Below are 21,481 nucleotides of genomic sequence, written 5' to 3'. Positions count from 1 at the left end.
TTGTATCTTTGTTCTCATTGGTTTCAAAGAACATCTTTATTTCTGCCTTCATTTCGTTATGTACCCAGTAGTCATTCAGGAGCAGGTTGTTCAGTTTCCATGTAGTTGAGCGGTTTTGATTGAGTTTCTTAGTCCTGAGTTCTAGTTTGATTGCACTTGGTCTGGAGACAGTTTGTCATAATTTCTGTTCTTGTACATTTGCTGAGGAGTGCTTTACTTCCAATTATGTGGTCAATTTTGGAATAAGTGCGATGTGGTGCTGAGAAGAATGTATATTCTGTTGATTTGGGTGGAGAGTTCTATAGATGTCTATTAGGTCCGCTTGGTGCAGAGATGAGTTCAATTCCTGGATATCCTTGTTAACTTTCTGTCTCGTTGATCTGTCTAATGTTGACAGTGAGTGTTGAAGTCTCCCATTATTATTGTATGGGAGTCTAAGTCTCTTTGTAGGTCTCTAAGGACTTGCTTTATGAATCTGGGTGCTCCTGTATTGGGTGCATATATATTTAGGATAGTTAGCTCTTCCTATTGAATTGATCCTTTACCATGATGTAATGGCCTTTTGTCTCTTTTGATCTTTGATGGTTTAAAGTCTGTTTTATCAGAGACTAGGATTGCAACCCCTGCTTTTTTTTGTTCTCCATTTGCTTGGTAGATCTTCCTCCATCCCTTTATTTTGAGCCTATGTATGTCTCTGCATGTGAGATGGGTCTCCTGAATACAGCAGACTGATGGGTCTTGACTCTTGATCCAGTTTGCCAGTCTGTGTCTTTTAATTGGAGCATTTAGTCCATTTACATTTAAGGTTAATATTGTTATGTGTGACCTTGATCCAGCCATTATGATATTAACTGGTTATTTGCTCGTTAGTTGATGCAGTTTCTTCCTAGCCTGATGGTCTTTACATTTTGGCATGTTTTGCAATGGCTGGTACCAGTTGTTCCTTTCCATGTTTAGGGCTTCCTTCAGGGTCTCTTGTAAGGCAGGCCTGGTGGTGACAAAATCTCTAAGCATTTGCTTATCTGTAAAGGATTTTATTTCTCCTTCACTTATGAAACTTAGTTTGGCTGGATATGAAATTCTGGGTTGAAAATTCTTTTCTTAAGAATGTTGAATATTGGCCCCCACTCTCTTCTGGCTTGTAGAGTTTCTGCCGAGAGATCTGCTGTTAGTCTGATGGGCTTCCCTTTGTGGGTCCCGACCTTTCTCCTGGCCCCTTAAGATTCTTTCCTTCATTTCAACTTTGGTGAATCTGGCAATGATGTGTCTTGGAGTTGCTCTTCTGGAGAGTATCTTTGTGGCGTTCTCTGTATTCCTGAATTGAATGTTGGCCTGCCCTACTAGGTTGGGAAGTTCTCCTGGATGATATCCTGAAGAGTGTTTTCCAACTTGTTTCCATTTTCCCCCTCACTTTCAGGCACCCCAATCAGATGTAGATTTGGTCTTTTTACATAAACCCTTACTTCTTGCAGGCTTTGTTCATTTCTTTTTCTTCTTTTTTCTTTTGGTTTCTCTTCTCGCTTCATTTCATTCATTTGATCCTCAATCATTGATACTCTTTTTTCCAGTTGATCGAGTCAGTTACTGAAGCTTGTGCATTTGTCATGTATTTCTCGTGTCATGGTTTTCATCTCTGTCATTTCGTTTATGACCTTCTCTGCATTAATTAGTCTAGCTGTCAATTCTTCCACTCTTTTTTCAAGATTTTTAGTTCTTTGCGCGGGTATGTAATCCTCCTTTAGCTCTGAGAAGTTTGATGGGCTGAAGCCTTCTCTCTCATCTCGTCAAAGTCATTCTCTGATCATCTTTGATACGTTGCTGGCGATGGGCTGCACTCCTTTGCAGAGGAGATGCGCTCTTTTTTTTGAATTTCCAGCTTTTCTGCCCTGCTTTTTCCCCATCTTTGTGGTTTTATCTGCCTCTGGTCTTTGATGGGTGACGTACTGATGGGTTTTTGGTATAGGTGTCCTTCCTGTTTGATAGTTTTTCTTCTAACAATCAGGACCCTCAGCTGTAGGTCTGTTGGAGATTGCTTGAGGTCCACTCCAGACCCTGTTTGCCTGGGTATCAGCAGCAGAGGTTGCAGAAGATAGAATATTGCTGAACAGCGAGTGTACCTGTCTGATTCTTACTTGGAACTTCCTTTTAGGGTGTACTCCACCCTGTGAGGTATGGGTTGTCAGACTGCCCTAGTGGGGGATGTCTCCCAGTTAGGCTACTCAGGGGTCAGGGACCCACTTGAGCAGGTAGTCTGTCCCTTCTCAGATCTCAACCTCCGTGTTGGGAGATCCACTGCTCTCTTCAAAGCTGTCAGACAGAGTTGTTCGCGTCTGCACAGGCCTCTGCTGCTTCCCCTGTTGTTTTTTAGCTGGCCCTGTCCCCAGAGGTGGAGTCTATAGAGACAGGCAGGTTTCCTTGAGCTGCTGTGAGCTCCACCAGTTCGAGCTTCCCAGTGACTTTGTTTACCTACTTAAGCATCAGCAATGGCGGGCGCCCCTCCCCCAGCCTCGCTGCTGCCTTGCGGTTAGATCGCAGACTGCTGTGTTAGCAATGAGGGAGGCTCCGTGGGCGTGGGACCCTCCCAGCCAGGTGTGGGATATAGTCTCCTGGTGTGCCCGTTTGCTTAAAGCGCAGTATTGGGGTGGGAGTTACCCGACCTTCCTGGTGTTGTGTGTCTCAGTTCCCCTGACTAGGAAAAGGGATTCCCTTCCCCCTTGCGCTTCCCAGGTGAGGCGATGCCTCGCCCCGCTTCAGCTCTCGCTGGTGGGGCTGCAGCAACTGACCAGCACTGATTGTCCTGCATTCCCCAGTGAGATGACCCCAGTACCTCAGTTGAAAATGCAGAAATCACCAGTCTTCTGTGTCGCTCACGCTGGGAGCTGGAGACTGGAGCTGTTCCTATTTGCCATCTTGCTCCCAAGACCCTCCAACCTAGAGATTTTCTTAGGGAAATTAGGACATTCAAAATCGGCCATGTATATGGCAAATTTAGAAAGCCACTGCATTTCCAGGGAAACATGTATGCTCAGAAAAGACCCAAGCAAACCCTTACCTTTCACCTTGGGCTGATCCCTAGATTCAAGCCCAGCTAATTGTTGAAGGGCTCTGGCATACGGCCAATCTGCAAAGACTGGGAGAGGTATGTTTTGTTTGCTTGGTTGGTTGGTTGGTTGGTTGCTTGGTATTTTAGCTCCTGATATTCAAGAAAATCTCTCATAAAATTCTAGCTGAACACAGGCTGAGAAACAAAGACTATAGTGACCACATATGAGAAGGAATATTATAGTCTTTGAAGAAATAGTTTTGGAATGTCGCTAAGCAAATGGCCTACTATACCCTTCAACAATCAAAACAGCAAACTCTAGAGAGGGCACATAATTTTCAGTTACCACACTATGATAAATATACAGTTTTCAACAAAAATCACAATGAATAAAAAGTAACAAGAAAGTATTGGCTAATTCAAAGGAACAAAATTAATTGATAGAAATTATCCCTGAGGAAGTTGAGACACTGGGCTTACTAAACAAGGACTTTAAAACAACTGTCTTAAATATGCTGAAAGATCTAAAGGAAAACAAAGACAAAGAATGAAAGGAAATCAGGAATATTATGTAGGAATAACAATATCAATAAAGAAATTATTTAAAAAATAGAAATTCTGTATCTGAAAGGTAAAACAGAAATAGAAAATTCACTAGGGTAGTTTAACAGTAGGTTGAGCAGGTAGAAGAAAGAATCAGGTAATGAAGATAGGAAAATTGAAATGATCAAGTCTGAGAAGCAGAAAGAAAAAAGAATAAATAAAAGTAAACAGAGCCTAAGATACCAATGGGAACCCATCAAATAGACCGATATACACATTCTGGAAGTTCCGGAAGAATAAAGAAAGAGTGGAAAGCATATATGAATGTAAAAAATTTGAGAAATAATGGTTCCCACATTTTATGAAATATATAAATCTACAAATCCAAGAAGCACAATAAATTCCAAGTATGGTAAACAGAAAGAGATCCCCACTGATACACATTATAATCAAACTGTTGAAAGCCAAAAACAATGAGGACACTGTAATAACAGCAAGATAAAAACAACTCATTACATACATGGGATCCCTAGTAAGACTATCAACTGGTTTCTCATGGAAACCTTAAGGGCCAGAAGACAATGGGATGATATATTTAAAGTGCTGAAAGAGAAAAAAAAAAAAAAACTGTAACTGAAAGTTTATATCCAGCAAAACTGTCCTTAACAAATGAGGAAGAAATTAAGACATTACTAGACCAGCAAAAGCTGAGGGAGTTCATTACCACTAGAGTTGGCCTACGAGAAATGATAAAGGGAGTCCTTCAAGCTGAAATGAAAGGATGCTAAACAGTAAGTAAAAGTCTTATGAATAAATAAAGATCTCCCGTAAAGGTAAATGTATGGGAAAATGTAAAAACACTATTATTGTATTTGGAGTTTATAACTGCACTTTTATCTCCTACAGGATTTGGAAAGACAAATGCATAAAAAGTCATTAGTTGATTTTATTGTGCATGCAATAAAAAGATATAATCTGCAACAACAAAAACATAAAGGAGAGAGAATGGTATTGTGTAAGAGTGGAGCTATTGTATGTTATTGAAGTTAAGTTGGTATCATTTCTGACTAGGTTGTTATAAATTTAGGTTGTTAAATGTAATTCCCATGGTAATCACAAAGAAAATATGTGAAAAGTTAACAAAAAAGGAAATGAAAAGAAAATCCAAATGGTTCACTACAAAAAAATCAACTAAACATAAAAGAGGTCATAATAGAGGAAATGTAGGACATAAAAAGCTGTAAGATATTCAGAAAACAAATAAAATGATGGAAGTCCTTCCTTATCAGTAATTACTTTAAATGTAAATGGATTAAACACCCTAATCAAAAGACATGTATTGGCAGAATGGATAAAACAAACCATGATTCAACTATATGCCATCTACAAGAGACTCACTTTAGTTTCAGAGTCACAAGTAGGCTAAGAGCAAAAGAATTCAAAAAGATATTCCATGAAATAGTAACCAAAAGAAAGCTGAGGTGGTATACTAATGTCAGACAAAATAGATTTTAAGTCAAAACTTGTTAAAAGAGACAAAGAATGACATTTATATGGAGAGAGATCTCTGAAGATGTTCTATTTATTATTAAAAATAGTTGGAAGTCTCCAACTATTGTAGAATGTTTATTTCTCTCATTACTTTTGTCAATATCTGCTTTATATATTTTGGAGCTCTGTTGTTTGGTGCATATGTGTTTAGAATTATTATGTCTTCTTAATGAGTTGACCATTTTATCAATATATAATATCATTGTTTTCAGGACACTAAACAAGCCTCAGTAAGTTTTAAAGTATTGAAATAATAAAATGTATCTTTTCCCACTATAGTGGAATGAAGCTAAAATCAATAACAGAAGAAAAACTGGAAAATTCAGAAATATTTGGAAATAATACCATCTTAAACAAACAATAAATCAAAGAAGAAATCACAAGGGACATAAGAGATGAATGAAAACAAAAACACAACATACCAAAAACTTATGGGATAGAGTGAAGGCAGTGCTTAGAGGAAAATTTATAATATAAATGCCTACACTTTAAAAGAAGAACAATCTCAAATCAACAACATAACTTTACGCCTTGAAGAACTAGAATAAGAAGAGCAAACTAAACCCAAAGTTATCAGAGAAAGTAAATAATAAAGATTACAATGGAGGAAAACAGAGAATAGAAAAAGAGTTGCAGAATAAACAAAACCAAAAGTTTGTTCTTTCAAATATCAGCCAAATTGATAAACATTTATCTAGACTGACAAAAAAAGAGAAGACTCAACCAAAATCAGAAATGAAAATGGAGTCATTACTATTGACCGTACAGAAATAAAAAGAACTTTAAGAGAAGATTATGAATAAATCAGATAACCTAGATGAAATGAACAAGTAGAAACACATAATTTACCTACACTGATTGAAGATGAAATTAAAATCTCAACAAACATATAACAAGTAAAAGGATTGAATCAGCAATCAGAAATCTCACAACAAAGAAAAGTTCAAGACCAGATGGCTTCACTGGTGAATTCTAGCACACATTTTAAAGAAAAATTAACATGAATCTTCAAACTCTTCCAAGAAGTAGTCAAGGAGGAAACACTTGTTAACTTATTCTATGAGTCCAGCATTACTCTAATGCCAAAGCCAGATAAAATCACCACAAGAAAAGAAAATCACAGACCAATATCCCTTTGTAGTGAGTGCTTGTGACTGTATGTTGTCTTGACATACATTTTATATGTAAGTTTAACTCTCTCATGCCAGAAAGAGGGCTCAGTCACCCTTGACATATTCTCATATTCTCCCCATCTGAATGCTAGCCAGAGGTAAAACTTAGAGGCATCTCTCCTGCCTAGTAGGGAGGACTCCCTGCTTTCCTGCTACGTCCTTTAAAGAGACCATTCAGACATTTGCCTGTGAACTTTAGTGATCACCTCTCAGTTACAAAATGATCATTTGAAACTAGTTCCTGCTCACTTTTAAACCACGCATTAAAGCCCCCCTGTGGGAAGCCTGTTTAGATAACACCTTTTATTCAATGCTGAATAAAAGCATTGGCCCATGGGTCCCTTCTCTCTCTCTGCCTGTGCACCCTGACCTCTACATGTGTGCAGTCTCTGGGCATGCTATGTACCCTCCAGGGTACATAAGTAGTAAAAATTAAACTTTCGCGTTGCAGTTGTGTCATTAAAGCTGTTCTGGCAATCTGACCCCTGACAGTGAGGCAGCCCCAAAGTGCACAGATATAGATTGCCTCTGCTGGTGCTCTTTTGTCCAAGTCTCTTAGCTGCTGGGGGACAGTATTAACAGCTAGATTGATAGAGTTTCATTCAAAACACCCTTACGGAAGTGTATTTAAAAATCCTTGACAAAATATTAGCAAACCATATCCAACAGCATAGTAAAAGGATTACATACAATGACCATTGAGATTTATTCCAGAAATACAAAGGTGGTTCACTATAAGAAAACAAATTAAAGTAATATACCACATTAATAGAATGAAGGAGAAAAACACACAATCACCTCATTGATGCAGAAAAGGTATTTGGCAAAATTCCAACATCCCTTAATGATTTCAAAAACACTTAGAAAACTAGAAATAGAAGAAAACTTCAATATGATAAAGGGAATTTATTAAAACTCACAATTAACAACATGACCCAACTATAGGCCATCTACAGGAGGCATACTTAAGAGTGAAAGATTGAAAGCTTTTCCCTCTACGATCAGAAATAAGACAATACCTGTCTTCACCACTGCTATTTGGCATTGTATTGGAAGTTTTGTCCACAGCAATTAGACAAGAAAAATAAATGAAAGGCATCCAAACTTGAAAGGAGGAAGTATATCTTTACTCACAAATGATACAGTCCTACGTATAGAAAACCCCAAAGAATCCAAAAGAAAATTACTAGAGCTAATCAATTCAGCAAAGTTGTAGCATACAAAATGAACACACAAAAATCAGTTGTTTCTGTACACCTGCAATAAACAATTTGACAAGAAAGTTAGAAAACACTTCCATTTATAACAGTATGTAAAAGAATAAAATACCTAAAAATAAGTTAACCAAAGAGGTGAAAGTTTTGTACACTGAAAACTATAAAACATTGCTGAAAAACGCAAAGAAGACCTAAATAAATGGAAAGACACCCCTTATTAAGGCATGAGTAGGAAGACAATATTTTTAAGGTGTCAATACTACCCAAGGTTATCTACAGATTCAAAGCAATCCCTATCAAAATTCCAAGAGCCTTTTTTGGCAGAAGTGAAAAACTCAATCCTCAACTTCATATTAAATTGCAAGGGGCCTTGAATAGTCAAAATAACCTTGAAAAAGAAGAACAAAGTGGAAGGACTCACAATTCCTAACTTCAAAACTTAATACAAAACCACATTATCAAAACAGTGTCGTACTGGCATAAGGATAAATATATTGACCAATAGAATAAAATCGATAGTTCAGAAATAAACCCATACACCTATGGCCAATTGATTTTGACAGGGTTGGCAAGTCCATTTAATGAGGAAAGACCAGTCTCCTCAAGAAATAGTGCTGGGACTTGGCTGGGCATGGTGGCTCATGCCTGTAATCCCAGCACTTAGGGAGGCCAAGTCTGGAGATTACCTGAGGTCAGGAGTTCGAGACCAACCTGGCCAACATGGGGAAACCCTGTCTCTACAAAAAATACAAAAATTAGCTGGGCGTGGTGGCACATGCCTGTAATCCCAGCTACTCTGGGGGCTTAGGGAAGAGAATTGCTTGAGCCTGGGAGGCGGAGATTGCAGTGAGCTGAGATCGTGTCACTGCACTCCAGCCTGGCCAATACAGCGAGACTCTGTCTCAAAAAAAAAAAAAGAGTGCTGGGACAACTGAATTTCCACATGCAAAACAATGAAGTTGGACCTCTCTTATACCATATACAAAAATTATCTCAAAATTAATCAATTACCTAAAGGTAAGAGTTAAAACCAAAAAGCTATTTTTTAAAATATAAGGTTAAATCTTCATTACCTTGGATTTGGCAATTGATCCTTGGATATGAAACAAAAGCATGAGAAACGAAAGAAAAAATACGTAAATTAAACTTTACCAAAACTAAAGGCCAAGTGTGGTGGCTCATGCCTGTAATCCCAGCACTTTGGGAGGCCGAGACAGGCAGATCCCTTGAGGTCAGGAGTTTGAGACCAGCCTGACCAACATGGTAAAACCCCGTCCCTACTGAAAAATACAAAAAATAGCCAGGCATGGTGGTGGGTGCCTGTAATACCAGCTACTCAGGAGGCTGAGGCAGGAGAATCATTTGAACCTGGGAGGCAGAGGTTGCAGTGAGCTGAGACCATGCCACTGCACTCCAGCCTGGGTGAAAGAGTAAGACTCCATCTCAAAAAAACAAACAAACAAAACACCCTAAAAACTTATATGTGTCAAAGGACATTTTGAAGAAAGTGAAAAAACAGTAAAGAAAATATTTGTAAATCATGTCTGAGGAGGGTTTAATATCCAGAATATGTAAAGAACTACAATCCAATAAAATGACAAAATACCCAATTCAAAAATGGGTAAAAGGCTTGAATAGATATTTATCCAAAAAATATATAAATAGCCAATAAGTACATGAAGAGATGCTCAATGTCATTACTCATTAGGGGAATGCAAATCAAAACCACAATGATATACCATTTCACACGTCCTAAGATGGCAATAATTTTAAAAATGGAAAATAAGTATTGACACAGATGTGGAGAAACTGGAACTCTCATACATTGCTTGTGACAAAATGGTGCAGACGCTGTGGTTAAACAGTTTGGCAGTTCTTCAAAATGCTAAACATGAAATTATCGTATGACCCAGCAATTCCACTTCTTAGTATATATCCAAAAGAATTAAAGCAGGGACTCACACCTACTTTTATATAGGATTCACTGAAGCATTATTCATAGTAGCCAAAAAGATGAGAACAATCTAAAGTATTCATTAACAGATGAATAATGTTTCATATATACATACAATAGAATATTTTTCCACCATGAAAAGGAATGAAATTCTGATACATGCTACAACATGGATGAACCTTGAAAACATTATGTTGTAAAAGAAATGAGTCACAAAGGACAAATATTATATTATACAATTCCACTTACATTAAATATCCTACACAGACAAATTTATAGGGAAAGAAAGTAGATTAGAGTTTACCAGAAGTGGCAGGGAGGGGAAAGGAAAAGTTATTTCTTAATGGTTACAGAGTTGTTATTTGGTGTGATTGAAAAGTTTTGGAAACAGACTGGTAATGGTTGCACAATATTGTGAATGCAATTAATGCCACTGAATATAGTTCAAATATATATTTATATAAAACAAATAACATATGTGTTATATAATATACACACATATCTGTATAAAACACCACAATTTAAAAACAATAAAATGCTTTGGGAAAATCTACATTAAAGAAACTACATAACTATTCAACAGTGCTTTCCAAACTTGTTTGACCTTAGAAGTTTTACAAATGGACTATATTTCAAAGGACATTTATGAAAGATAGAAACAAAATACAAGTGATCATAATTTTGAAAGGGAGAAAGATGGTCTGCAGCAACAAGTCCCCCTTGTTAAAGTGCAGACTGCTTCAGCAGGTCTCAGATGGGGCCTGAGGACTTGGCATTTCCAACAAGCTCCTCGGTGATGCTGATGCTGCTGGTCCTCAGCCCACAGTTTGAGTAGCAGGGGATATAATAGTGCTATATGAAGAATAGCACTATTCTTCATGATCCTGTTCCCTACCATAGCCAATTTGATCAACTGATCTGAAAGCAAAGATGTTAATGGATAATAACAATTTATTATGCCTCCAACATAGCATAGTTATAATTTTACATGGATTTCTAAGATAAATGCCTTATTCCGAAGAAGATACTCTGAGAAAGTGATATATAGCAACAAAGAAGATCAATATGGGATGGGGATTGTCATATTTTGTGCAGGCGGCAGGTGAGGTGGAATTATTTTTTCAAATACTTTTAAAGTATGCCAGATCAATATTTTACTTCCATTTATATTTGGATTGCATACTTGAATTATGGCCAGATCACTCTTTCGCATAAGAATAAAAGAAAAACTAAAGGAAAAAATGAGAGCAAGAGAGAAAGGGAAGGGGGTCAGGAAGAAGAGGGAAGAAGGGAGATAGGAGACAAGGAAGGAATGAAGGATAGGAATGATAGTGCCATGAAAAACTAGATGTCTACATAATTCTTTTCACCAGTCAGATTCTCATTCAACTCATTTTTGAATATCACTTTGCTGATAAATCAATTAGATGGGGTTAACTAGCGTAAAATGTTTCTTTCTATAGTTTACAGAACACATTCATTCACTGGTGATCACATCTAAGAACATGTCCCTGTCAATCAGAACACCTGAGCAGACTATTGTGCTAAATGCAGATGAAAGGTTGTGCTGACACATACTAGGATAACTCCTAAAAGTGGGGGGAAAAAAAACAGTTCTCTACAATTCAACCCAAAGAACTTGCAGGTCAACTTCCATATTTACGTAGCTTATATCACTAGGATAATTGTATTGGCCTCAGGCATTTTACCCCTGTAGTTAAGAAAAATGTCCTTAAAGTTAGGCAATTTCTGCCTTATAAACTCTGTGACCTTGGGAAAAATAATGATCTTTATACCTCAATTTTTCTCATTTGAGAAATGCAGGTAATGATAATTATTGAAGAATGAAATAAGGTATTCACTGGCACACAGCAAGGTTCAAATATATGTCAATTCTTAGTATATGCATGTGCTAATCCCTCATCAAAAAACATTTTTTCTTTCTAAGATTTTATATAGAAATGCAAATGAACCTTGAAACAAAATGCCCAAAATTGAAAAAGTCAGATGTAAGGATTAAGAAAGGCACAAACCAATGTAAAATACCATGGTTAGCAGATCAAGAGGGCAACAGGATATTATGAAATGAGGGAAGTGCAACAAAATGGTTGAAAGTTTGGGTTTTTGGAATCAGAACGATGAGACATGGAGTCTCAGCTTTTCTAATTACTGTGATGTGACTTCAAGCAATTTAACCTCTCTAACACCATGTTTCCTCATCTGTAAACATTTACTAGAGCAATAAACAGATTCTTCTTTTGTGAGGATTATACTAGATATTTTTTTTAAATGCACTTAGCACAGTGAAGTAATATATGGTAACTTAAAAATTATTTTGACTTCCAGCAACATACTCATAACGTCACTTATCAGGAAAGATAAAAACAAATATATAACAGTATGACCCAGCTTTCTAAATGCTTCCAAGCCAGTTGGGTAGGCTAGACAAGCAGAAAGTGTACAAGACAACCAATGTTTAAATTTTCAAATTTCTGCTTTTAAACGACATTTCTCTTTTTCCTGTTTATTTTTCCCATCATTCATTTTTTTGGTCGATCTTGCATATAAGAATTCAGAAAAGTTTTCCACCTTGAATTGGATGATCTCAAAGGAAATATTTCATTGTGGAGAGAAAGGGAAAAAGCAAACATATATAATTTCTTGTGACTTGCCACTGCCTTGTCTCATTTATTTCTTATTAGCAAAAAAAATGTTTGTTACAAAATGGAATTTTATAGCCAAGAAAGAGGAGAAAGTATCTATTTTGCTTTGTTTTATTTTGAGTAATCAAAAAAGAAAAAATCAAGCAGAGTAGAAGGTGACCACGGGGAAGAATTCATCATGGCAGATGCTGACATAAGAGGGGTAGGGACAAATTAAAAATACTTGGGGCATTTCAAAGATGTCTACCGAAAACTGTTTGGGTAATATGATGGTGCCTGTGATTCTGTGCCTGTAAATATTTTTTTAAAAAATCACAATTACATTTCAAAAGGTAGATTTAAGGAGGGCTACAAGGGGCCCTCTCAAATGAATGAGTTAAAGAGGCGAAAGAAGAGAAAAACACACTGATAGTCCTGGTTTGCATCTATCGAAATTCATTAGTAATAAGTATCCAAACTATTTTAAGTATAAATCCTGTTATACAAAAGTATGCATAAGAACACACTTGTACTTTCATTAGGAAAAGAGAGTTCTGAGGGTTATAAGGTGTTTTTCAAGGGTCATAGAACTCAGTACCTATCTTTTCATATCCCCACTACAGAAGATTACACAGACATGAGCAAACACACACATAAAAAAAAATCACAATTACTGTTTCATTAAAAACAGAAAAACTAGTTATGTTTCAAAGAATAACAACACATCTCTTTTACCAAAACAACTTGCTCCTTCTTTTACCAAAAAATTTTGCCTGGGGAGTTAAATTAGCCATTGTACCCCAAATTTCCTCATTTCTAGAACCTGACATGGACTTCTGAAGGAGTTTAAAAATGCAGCGTTTAAGTGCTGCCATAACTTGTGTTTTCACTACCAGCCTTTGAGGGAGGCCTCAAGCCAAATTCCTCTTCTTTCAGATCCTACAGATTTGTTGGGTACTGAGCCAACTAGGGTGTTTCTTGCACTGGGCTGCTGATCCTTTGTCACATAAAGACATACACATTTCTACAGGAGAAAGCAGCAAATAAATAGATAGTTCATGGCAATATTAGCTCAGAAAGCATTAGGGGAAATTTCCACAAAGGCAATAACATCTTCCCCAGCAAAATGTTAAGCAGGAATCATTAGACAGTGATTTACCTACTGACAAAAGGTAAGAGAAAAAGAGAGCTGCAGTCAGGCTAGTCACTGGATCTCTGGAGATAAAAATGGACTCTTATTTTATTCAAAGCACATCTAGGATGCAATAATCCTTGCTTTACACCATATTTACTAAGGTAACAATATGGACATAAATTGACATTTCTGTTTGTGTTTATGTCTTAAAATAAGTTAATTTTCTTTGCTATATTTCTGTACATCATTTTTCATTGGTGGTCAGAATGTAAAGAAGGAGTGGTGTAAATTCAGAGGTGTCAAGAAAATCAAAGTAACCTGCTGATTTAAAGAATGTCATACAAAAGGAGGTGGATGTTTCTGACTCATCCATAACTCAAAATGCAGCTCCATTTTGACCTCATGACCAGGCTATTTCATCACTATGAGGCAACCGCTGTTGATGTCTACAATGTTGATGATTCTAAGGTCAAAAATAAAAAAGCCACCACCCAAAAGGCTATTTTAATAGAAACTTATGGCAGTGAATTCAGTTCAATAGTTTTCAGCTTATATTTTCCAAATCCAAAACTCTTCAGGGTAAGTTGCCATTGCTTAACAGCCATTATCCAAAATACAAGTGGGAATGTTTTCATTATGCACCTCTGGGTAAAAGTTTTTTTTTTTTTTTCAATCTCCTCATGATTTTAATTTTATTCAAATCTCTAGCCAATTGCACAGATGTTAATGGAGGTGTATTTTTGCTTCAATGTCTATTGCAATCTTCTCATTGCATTCTGCAGGTCCTCCAGTAAACGTTACTTGCAATATTTTTATCAACAGTTTTGGATCAGTCACAGAAACGACCATGGTAAGTCCTGCAATGCCACTGGCAAGAGAAAGACATGACTCAATTATGCTATGAACACAAACTGTCAAATTTTCTATTGTTCAACTTGCAGGGCCTCCTGTAAATGTTACCTGCAACATATTTATCAACAGCTTGGGTCAATAGCAGAAACTACAATGGTGAGTGGGGCTGAGCATTGAAGCCATCGTGTGAAGGAATGGGACGTGGGATTGAAGTGCACTGTGGCATATTTGTGAGACATTTACTGAGTGCCAATTTCCAACTTTGCTTGCCTCTGAAAAGCAATACTTTATACTACTTTATTTTGTAAAGTCATTTGTCAAGTGTTCATTACTCAATATTCAGTAATCTTATATCCATCATGCCAGAGAAATTTTTAAAACATTTGATGTTTTAATGGTTTTCTATGGAATTATCCACAATAAACATGATGCATAGTTATGGATATTTAATAGGTGCATCTCCAATGCTTCAGAAGTACAAATTTCAAAGTTTGAGAGATGTAATAGTATAGCCAGTTTTTTACATGAAATGGAATTTTTAAGATAGTTGAGCCTCCCTTCGATGCCACATTTAAGATATATTCCAAAGGGCTGAACTTAGAAAAACACACACACACACACAATTTTGTTGGCAAGAGAAAGTGGTTCCAAGTCCATGACAATTATACCATATGCATGCCTTTTCAAAAAAAAAAAAAAAAAAACCGTAAACTTAAAGCTAATTAGAAGCTCATTATAGAGTATGAGTAAACACGTTTCATATATGTGAAAAAGATTTCAGATACTATAAAATCCACAGTGCCATTAAATTTTTTTTTTTTTTTTTTGGAGATGGAGTCTCTCTGTCACCCAGGCTAGAGTGCAGTAGCACGATCTCAGCTCACTGCAACCTCCACCTCCCAGGTTCAAGCGATTCTTCCACCTCAGCCTCCCAAGTAGCTGGGATTACAGGCACATACCACCATGTCTGGCTAACTTTTATATTTTGGTAGAGACAGGGTTTTACTATCTTGACCAGGCTGGTCTTTAACTCTTGACCTCAGGTGATTCGCCGGCCTCGGCCTCCCAAAGTGCTGGGATTACAGGTGTGAGCCACCACAGGATCTCACTCTTCTGCCCAGGTTGGAGTGCAGATCATGGCACACTGAAACTTCAAACTCCTGGGCTCAAACGATACTCCTGCCTCAGCCTCCCAAGTAGCTAGGACTACAGGTGTGCACCACCACATCTGGTTAATTAAAAAAAAAAAAAAAACATGTGGCAATGAGATCTCACTATATTGCCCAGGCTGGTCTCAAATTCCTGGCCTCGAGCAATCCTCCTGCCTCAGCCTCCAAAGCACCAGCATTACAGGCATTAACTACTACACCCGGGCTTCTAAACACTCTTCATAAATGTCATGGTCATGTTACCTGTGACATAGCCTATTGGATCATTAAGAGTTCTAGGCTGCAGCATGGAGGTTGCATTTTGGGTGAGATATTTTCTTGGTCCCCATATTATTTACTTTTAAGTCCTAAATCAATTGGCTGGGTCTAATTTGCATGACTATCTAAAGTTTACAACCATTCATTTGATAAAACCAAAATCAAGTGTAATTGAGTTTGACTAAGTATTACGGTGCCTGATGTCCTAAAAATAATAAGCATAATGCCACTGAGAAATTTTAAAAAGTTTCCTTGTTGATATGAATTTTCTCTTTTTGGCAACTAACATCATGTTTAATAAATTACTATACTTTGTGGTGTCCTTCATGTTAGGAAGAATTAATTTACCTTTACCACTTTTTTCCCACTGGCAAAATTAGACATAATTCAACTCCACTACCCATTTTGATATTATTCTGAAACATTATTACCCAGAAATAAGACTTGTGAGACTTTGACAGGATGCAGTGAATTTAAAAATTTACCTAAATAGGATAGTTTTTATAGGGTTATGAAATGACTCATAAGAAAAGCTAAACATAGAGTATATCAATTCCCGGGTTGACATTCAGTTTCTGTCTCTCCCCTCTTGGCTTTATCGTAACAAGAGAGGGGGCAAAGCTTCCAGTAGCCCAAATCACTGTCACCAGCTTTACACGATGGCATTCAATGATAATATTTGCACGACCTAATGCTGATTGCATTAATTAGACTCCCATGTTGCTTTGATTAAATCTCCTCATTGCATCGTATTCTCAATCAAAAATGTAAATGTGCACCTTTTCGATGTTCATTAATGCAAAAAAAGCTAAACATTTAAAGAGATTAAAATGGAAGCTATGGATATCCTTGTTTTCTCCTATATTGAACAGCTACTGAAAGTTTAATAAATGAGATGCTCAGGTACTTCCTGGTCACTTATTTAGTGACCTTTGTCATGCTGCCTATCAGAAAATTTGGAAACTGTTGCTCAAGGGTAACATACACAGCCTGTCTATTCTGCTGTATAATACAGATTGAATTGCATGGTTAGAAGACTGATGCATATTGTGCTTCTTTTGTTTTACTTCTTAGCTTTGATATAATGATAAACTTTATTTGCTTTAAATATATATTTTGTTTTATTCAATTTTGGCTTTGGTGAAAAACTACAGAAAATATTTTTTGGAACTCTATCATGCTTGTCAAAGAAGAAATCCTCAGGCCACCTAGGGTAGGGAATGGCAAATTTTTTCTGTAAAATGCCAGACAGTATACTTAAGACTTTAAGAGCCAGATAGTCTCTGTCACAACTATGTGATTCTGCCCTTTAGGCATGAAAGCAGCCATAAACAATAGTAAGCAAATAGTTGTGGTGGTGCACCAATAAAGCTTTACTTACAAAAACAGGCCAAGGCCCAAGTTAGCAAATAGGTGTGGTTGTGTACCAATAAAGCTTTATTTACAAAAACAGGCTGAAGCCAAACTTGGGCCACAGGCCATAGGTTGCTAGCCCCAGATTTAGGGCATCAGTATTTAAGTGGATGCATAATAAGAATGTGAGAATTGCTCCAACAAGAAAGGGCCTTATGTTCCAAGATAATTGAGGCCCTGCCTGGGACTCCACCCGGTAAACTAGTCTTAATTAGCTCAGGCTGTGATAACAAAGTATAGATTGGTTGGCTTATAAACAACAGAAATTTATTTCTAACAGTTTTGGAGGCTGGAAGTGTGAGATCAGGGTACTAGCATGGTCAGGTTCTGATGAGAACTCTATTTGGGTTACAGACTGCTGAATTCCTCTGGTATTCTCGCATGGTAGAAAGAAAATTATCTGGAGTCCCTTATAAAAGGGCAGTAATCCCTTTCATGAGTGCTTTACCCTCACAACCTCATCACCACCCAAAGGCCCCGCTTCTACCCTCTAATACGATCACATTGGAGGTTAGAATTTCAACATATGAATTTTGAGAGGATACAAACATTCAGTCCATTGCACACCCAAAGTGTCATCATAGCCCAAGTTTTCTTTACCATACCCCTACGATTTCACCATCCATAAATTTACCGATAGTTTCACAAAATTTGACTCAGAAAAATTGGTCAAAAAAATTAAACAGAAACAGATTCTTCCCTGAACTGTCTTTAGTTGTAGTCAGAATCCTTAGCTTTATGCACGGTGATGAGGTCATTGAGGACACTGATTGGTGCTATTTTCTGGGGTAATAGTTTTGATTTCTCTACATTTTTCAGAATAAACTATGTCCAAGAATGCCTCAGAATTTTGAGTTTCTAAATCTGTCGACTTTCCTCTCTTCTCTTACACTTCACTCTCACCCCACTATCCAAAGAGCATTATTAAAAGTTTTAGTTTGGGGTATTTGTTTCCAAATAAAAGGCAATGATTATGTATTTCAAGAACTCAACATGGCTTTCTTTGTTGCTATCCAGTCTGCCCTTCCTATGGTTAATGAAGTCCCACTAATTTATTGTAGGTATTGCCTGCCCACAAAGTATAGGCCTGCTTACAGACCTAATAGCAATGATCACTCTGATATGTTAGTGTCAGAGATATGTACTCACAGGACAACACATTTGTGTTACTCTAAGGAATATTTTTATGTATCATTATTTGTATGGATATATTATTCAAAAATGCATTTTTGTTCATTAAGAGACACAAAAATCTGTCAGTGGTCATTGCTAGTTGCCCCAGCATTAAGAGTATTCAGTAGAACAAATTTTGTGTGGTCCCAAAGACTTTGATGACTAATAAGGAGAAAATGATAAGATAGGTTATATTCTGTTTTTGAAATGTGAGTTTACCATTTTATTTTTCTCTTTTCTTTAGTTTCTGATGGCAAGTGAATTTACAGGATGCGGAGTATATTTGCAACCCCTGTTTCCTGATATAAAGGCAGAGTTTGAGAATTTTAGTAATGTCAGTAAGGGTCAAGGGTGCTTTCATACTACCATCTGTTTCTAGCTTTCCCCCAAGTTTGGGCCATCAGAAAATAGAGAAAAGATGCTCTCTTCCCAACTTCCAAATGACTGCCTGGAAGGATGTAGGTAGATAGTGTGTGATTTGGACATATGGATGCTGGAACACTATCCATGACAGCAGTAGATCCTACTCTGCTCCTCATTTAACAGATAGGACGGTGAACTGAAAGTGTACAAAATGCGTCTGCTCAGAGAACATCTCCAAGATATAATTCTAGCTCCCTCAAATCCTTCCCCAAAACATTTCACATGCTTTGCTGGTTTCTTCTGCAGAATGAAGAGTTGTTTTATCTCCAATCTGAAATCACACTCCTGAAGAACTCAGATTAAGGAGACAGCCCCTTATTAGAATGCATGTCGTGCTATAACTTCTGAAATAAGACTATGAGTCCCCATTCATTCTATAGCTGCATAAACAAGTTATAAGAAGATGCTAACTTATCAGGGATAGCAGGTAGCTACATTTCTTATTTCTGACTTCTTAAGGAAGAATTAAGAATCTATTACAAGCCTGACTTTTTTTTTTTTTTTTTTTTTGAAATGGAGTCTCCCTCTGTTGCCCAGGCTGGAGTGCAGTGGTGCAATCTCCGCTCACTGCAACCTGCGCCTCCCGGGTTCAAGCGATTCTCCCACTTCAGCCTCCTGAGTAGCTGGGTCCACAGGCATGCACCACCACACTTGGCTAATTTTTGTATTTTTAGTGGAGATGGTGTTTCACCATGTTGGCCAGTCTGGTCTCGAACTCCTGACCTCAGGTGATGCACCCACTTCAGCCTCCCAAAGTTCTGGGATTACAGGCGTGAGCCACAGCACCTGGCTCAAGTCTGACATTTCTTAAACAAATATATAAGGTGACCTTGGTCTCTAAATTAGCAGTGCAATGGTAAAGCTTCAATTTATCATAAAGTAACTGCCCCCTATAACTTCAAACTCAAGGTTAACTTCTCATATTAAAGCTCACACAGACTTGAGATTAGGCCTACTTTGGGCACTCTTCCCAAGAGCCGCTGCCTCCAAAATGCTCTATGAACTTGATCATCAGGATGAATGTATTTGAAAAAAAGTCATGGGAATTTGTATAGTTTAGTAAATAGGTATAAAAACAAAAACTGTATTGAAGCTATTCTCCATACACCCTGATCTTTACAACTTAATTATTTTTTTCCCTTTTGATCCTGGGGGAATTAGCCCAAACTTGCCATCCTGAAATTGTCTCCAGAGTAGAGTGACTCCCAGTGGAGTGACCAACTATCCCAATTTGCCTACACTGAGGAAGTTCCCTGGATGTGAGAGTTTTGGGGCCAAAATTGGGAAGTTCTCAGGCAAACCAGGACAAGTTAGTCACCATTGGAGTAATGTAAACAATGACCAAAAATCCAGGTGCCAAACATGTGGAGATGGAGCAAGTAAGGGTAAAAAATGTAAAGAAAGAGAGTAAGAATGAATTAGTATATATCACACTTGTGGTCACAAGTAGCAATAGTGGATAACTACTAGCTCTGAAACCACAGACTGGCTTGGTTAGGGAATACTGTTGAAGCCTCAATCGGAGTCCAGATTATCAAGTGACGTAGTACTTTCGATGAACCTAAGGTCTTTGAGTAGAAGTCCCCAGGAGAGCAGTCACTGCCCCCAAGCTATTCATTAGCACAGAAGAAAATTCCCAGAGCAAATGGGAATGCCAGGGGTTTACCTAAGGCTCCCACAGTGTTCCGATTGAGAACATGAAACATCTCTGTTTGGATGAAGCATCAAGTTGGCTAGTGTAGATACAACACATTCAGAGAAAATGATAAAATAAGAATTTCAAAAGTAAGTAGCTGCAAGGAAAATATTTTGTCAACATGAAAGATCTTAATGTTTATGTTGATCAATTTTAAAAATATTGCCCCATCATGCCATAGTTTTATAAGATTTTCACTACTCAAATTACACAGTGGGTTTCCTTCTGCCCAGAGCATCTGAGCAGAAAGGAACCAGAGATCATGTGATTTCTGATTTGGAAAATAAATCAGTTTTATTTGACAATCTGCCATCACAGACCGATTTCTGTGTTCATTGTTTACCTTTTTCTGTAGCAAAGTCAGCTTGAGTTAGTATTATCTCATCCCAAAATGAATAATTCAAACACTAAAAAATTCAACCAAGTCAACCTGTTTTATTGGTGTTCTGGTTTGGTTGAATCTTCCTTTTTCTTTCTACCTTCTGTCCCCTCTCCTAATGGAACTAAATGGTTTATTTTGACCAAGGTATACACAGTTTGGTTTACTTGGACACCAAAGCTGTATCAAATTAGGGAGAAGAGTGAGAGGGAAATGCAAATAGAACTCTTATGCCAGGGTAATCAGTAACACTTGTCCACGGCGTTTCTGTAGGACTACCGAGTGAATATCTTTCTGAGACAACAGTGGAATGATTCACGGCTGGCGTACAGTGAGTACCCAGATGACTCCCTGGACTTGGACCCATCTATGCTAGACTCCATTTGGAAACCAGATTTGTTCTTTGCTAATGAGAAGGGTGCCAACTTCCACGATGTCACCACTGACAACAAATTGCTACGGATTCGAAAAATGGCAAAGTGCTCTACAGTATCAGGTAAGCCTCCATTGGCTGCACATATTCGCATCTCCATTTCTCTGCTAACATAGAGCTGCCTGATTCTGCAGGGTAGGATGTATATGAATATTTGACTTTTGTGGTTTCTTGTTTATCATTGAATTTTAAAGTTGGTGGAGAGTATCAGAAGTCCCCTTGGTCTCATAAATGTGATTCTCCATAACAAAAATGTATTTGGTAGGATGGTACATGGTTAATGGTATTGTGTAATCACCTGCACAAATGTGTTCCTGATTGCTTCAATAAAGGAAGTACAGGCTATTCATTTCAATTGCCATTAAGCATAATATACGAAATCTCATTTCAATAATTCTGCCATTCTGTAACATTCAAACACACACGCG

The 21,481-nt window shown here is 37.5% G+C and overlaps 1 protein-coding gene across 1 annotated transcript in view; it reads left to right on the top strand.

The window, feature by feature from the left end:
- GLRA2 (glycine receptor alpha 2) overlaps nucleotides 1–21,481 on the top strand; it is a 221,914-nt gene that overhangs the window by 34,915 nt on the left and 165,518 nt on the right. Inside the window, 3 exon segments of the mRNA XM_033201540.1 lie at nucleotides 14,040–14,107; nucleotides 20,894–21,080; nucleotides 21,083–21,116. Of these exon segments, the coding sequence (XP_033057431.1) occupies nucleotides 14,040–14,107; nucleotides 20,894–21,080; nucleotides 21,083–21,116 (289 nt within the window).

The sequence above is a fragment of the Trachypithecus francoisi genome, unplaced genomic scaffold (assembly GCF_009764315.1).
Source record: "Trachypithecus francoisi isolate TF-2019V2 unplaced genomic scaffold, Tfra_2.0 Lachesis_group6, whole genome shotgun sequence".
Classification (NCBI taxonomy): Eukaryota; Metazoa; Chordata; class Mammalia; order Primates; family Cercopithecidae; genus Trachypithecus; species Trachypithecus francoisi.
Note: the sequence above shows the minus strand (reverse complement) of the source record. Positions and strands in the feature narration are given on the sequence as shown.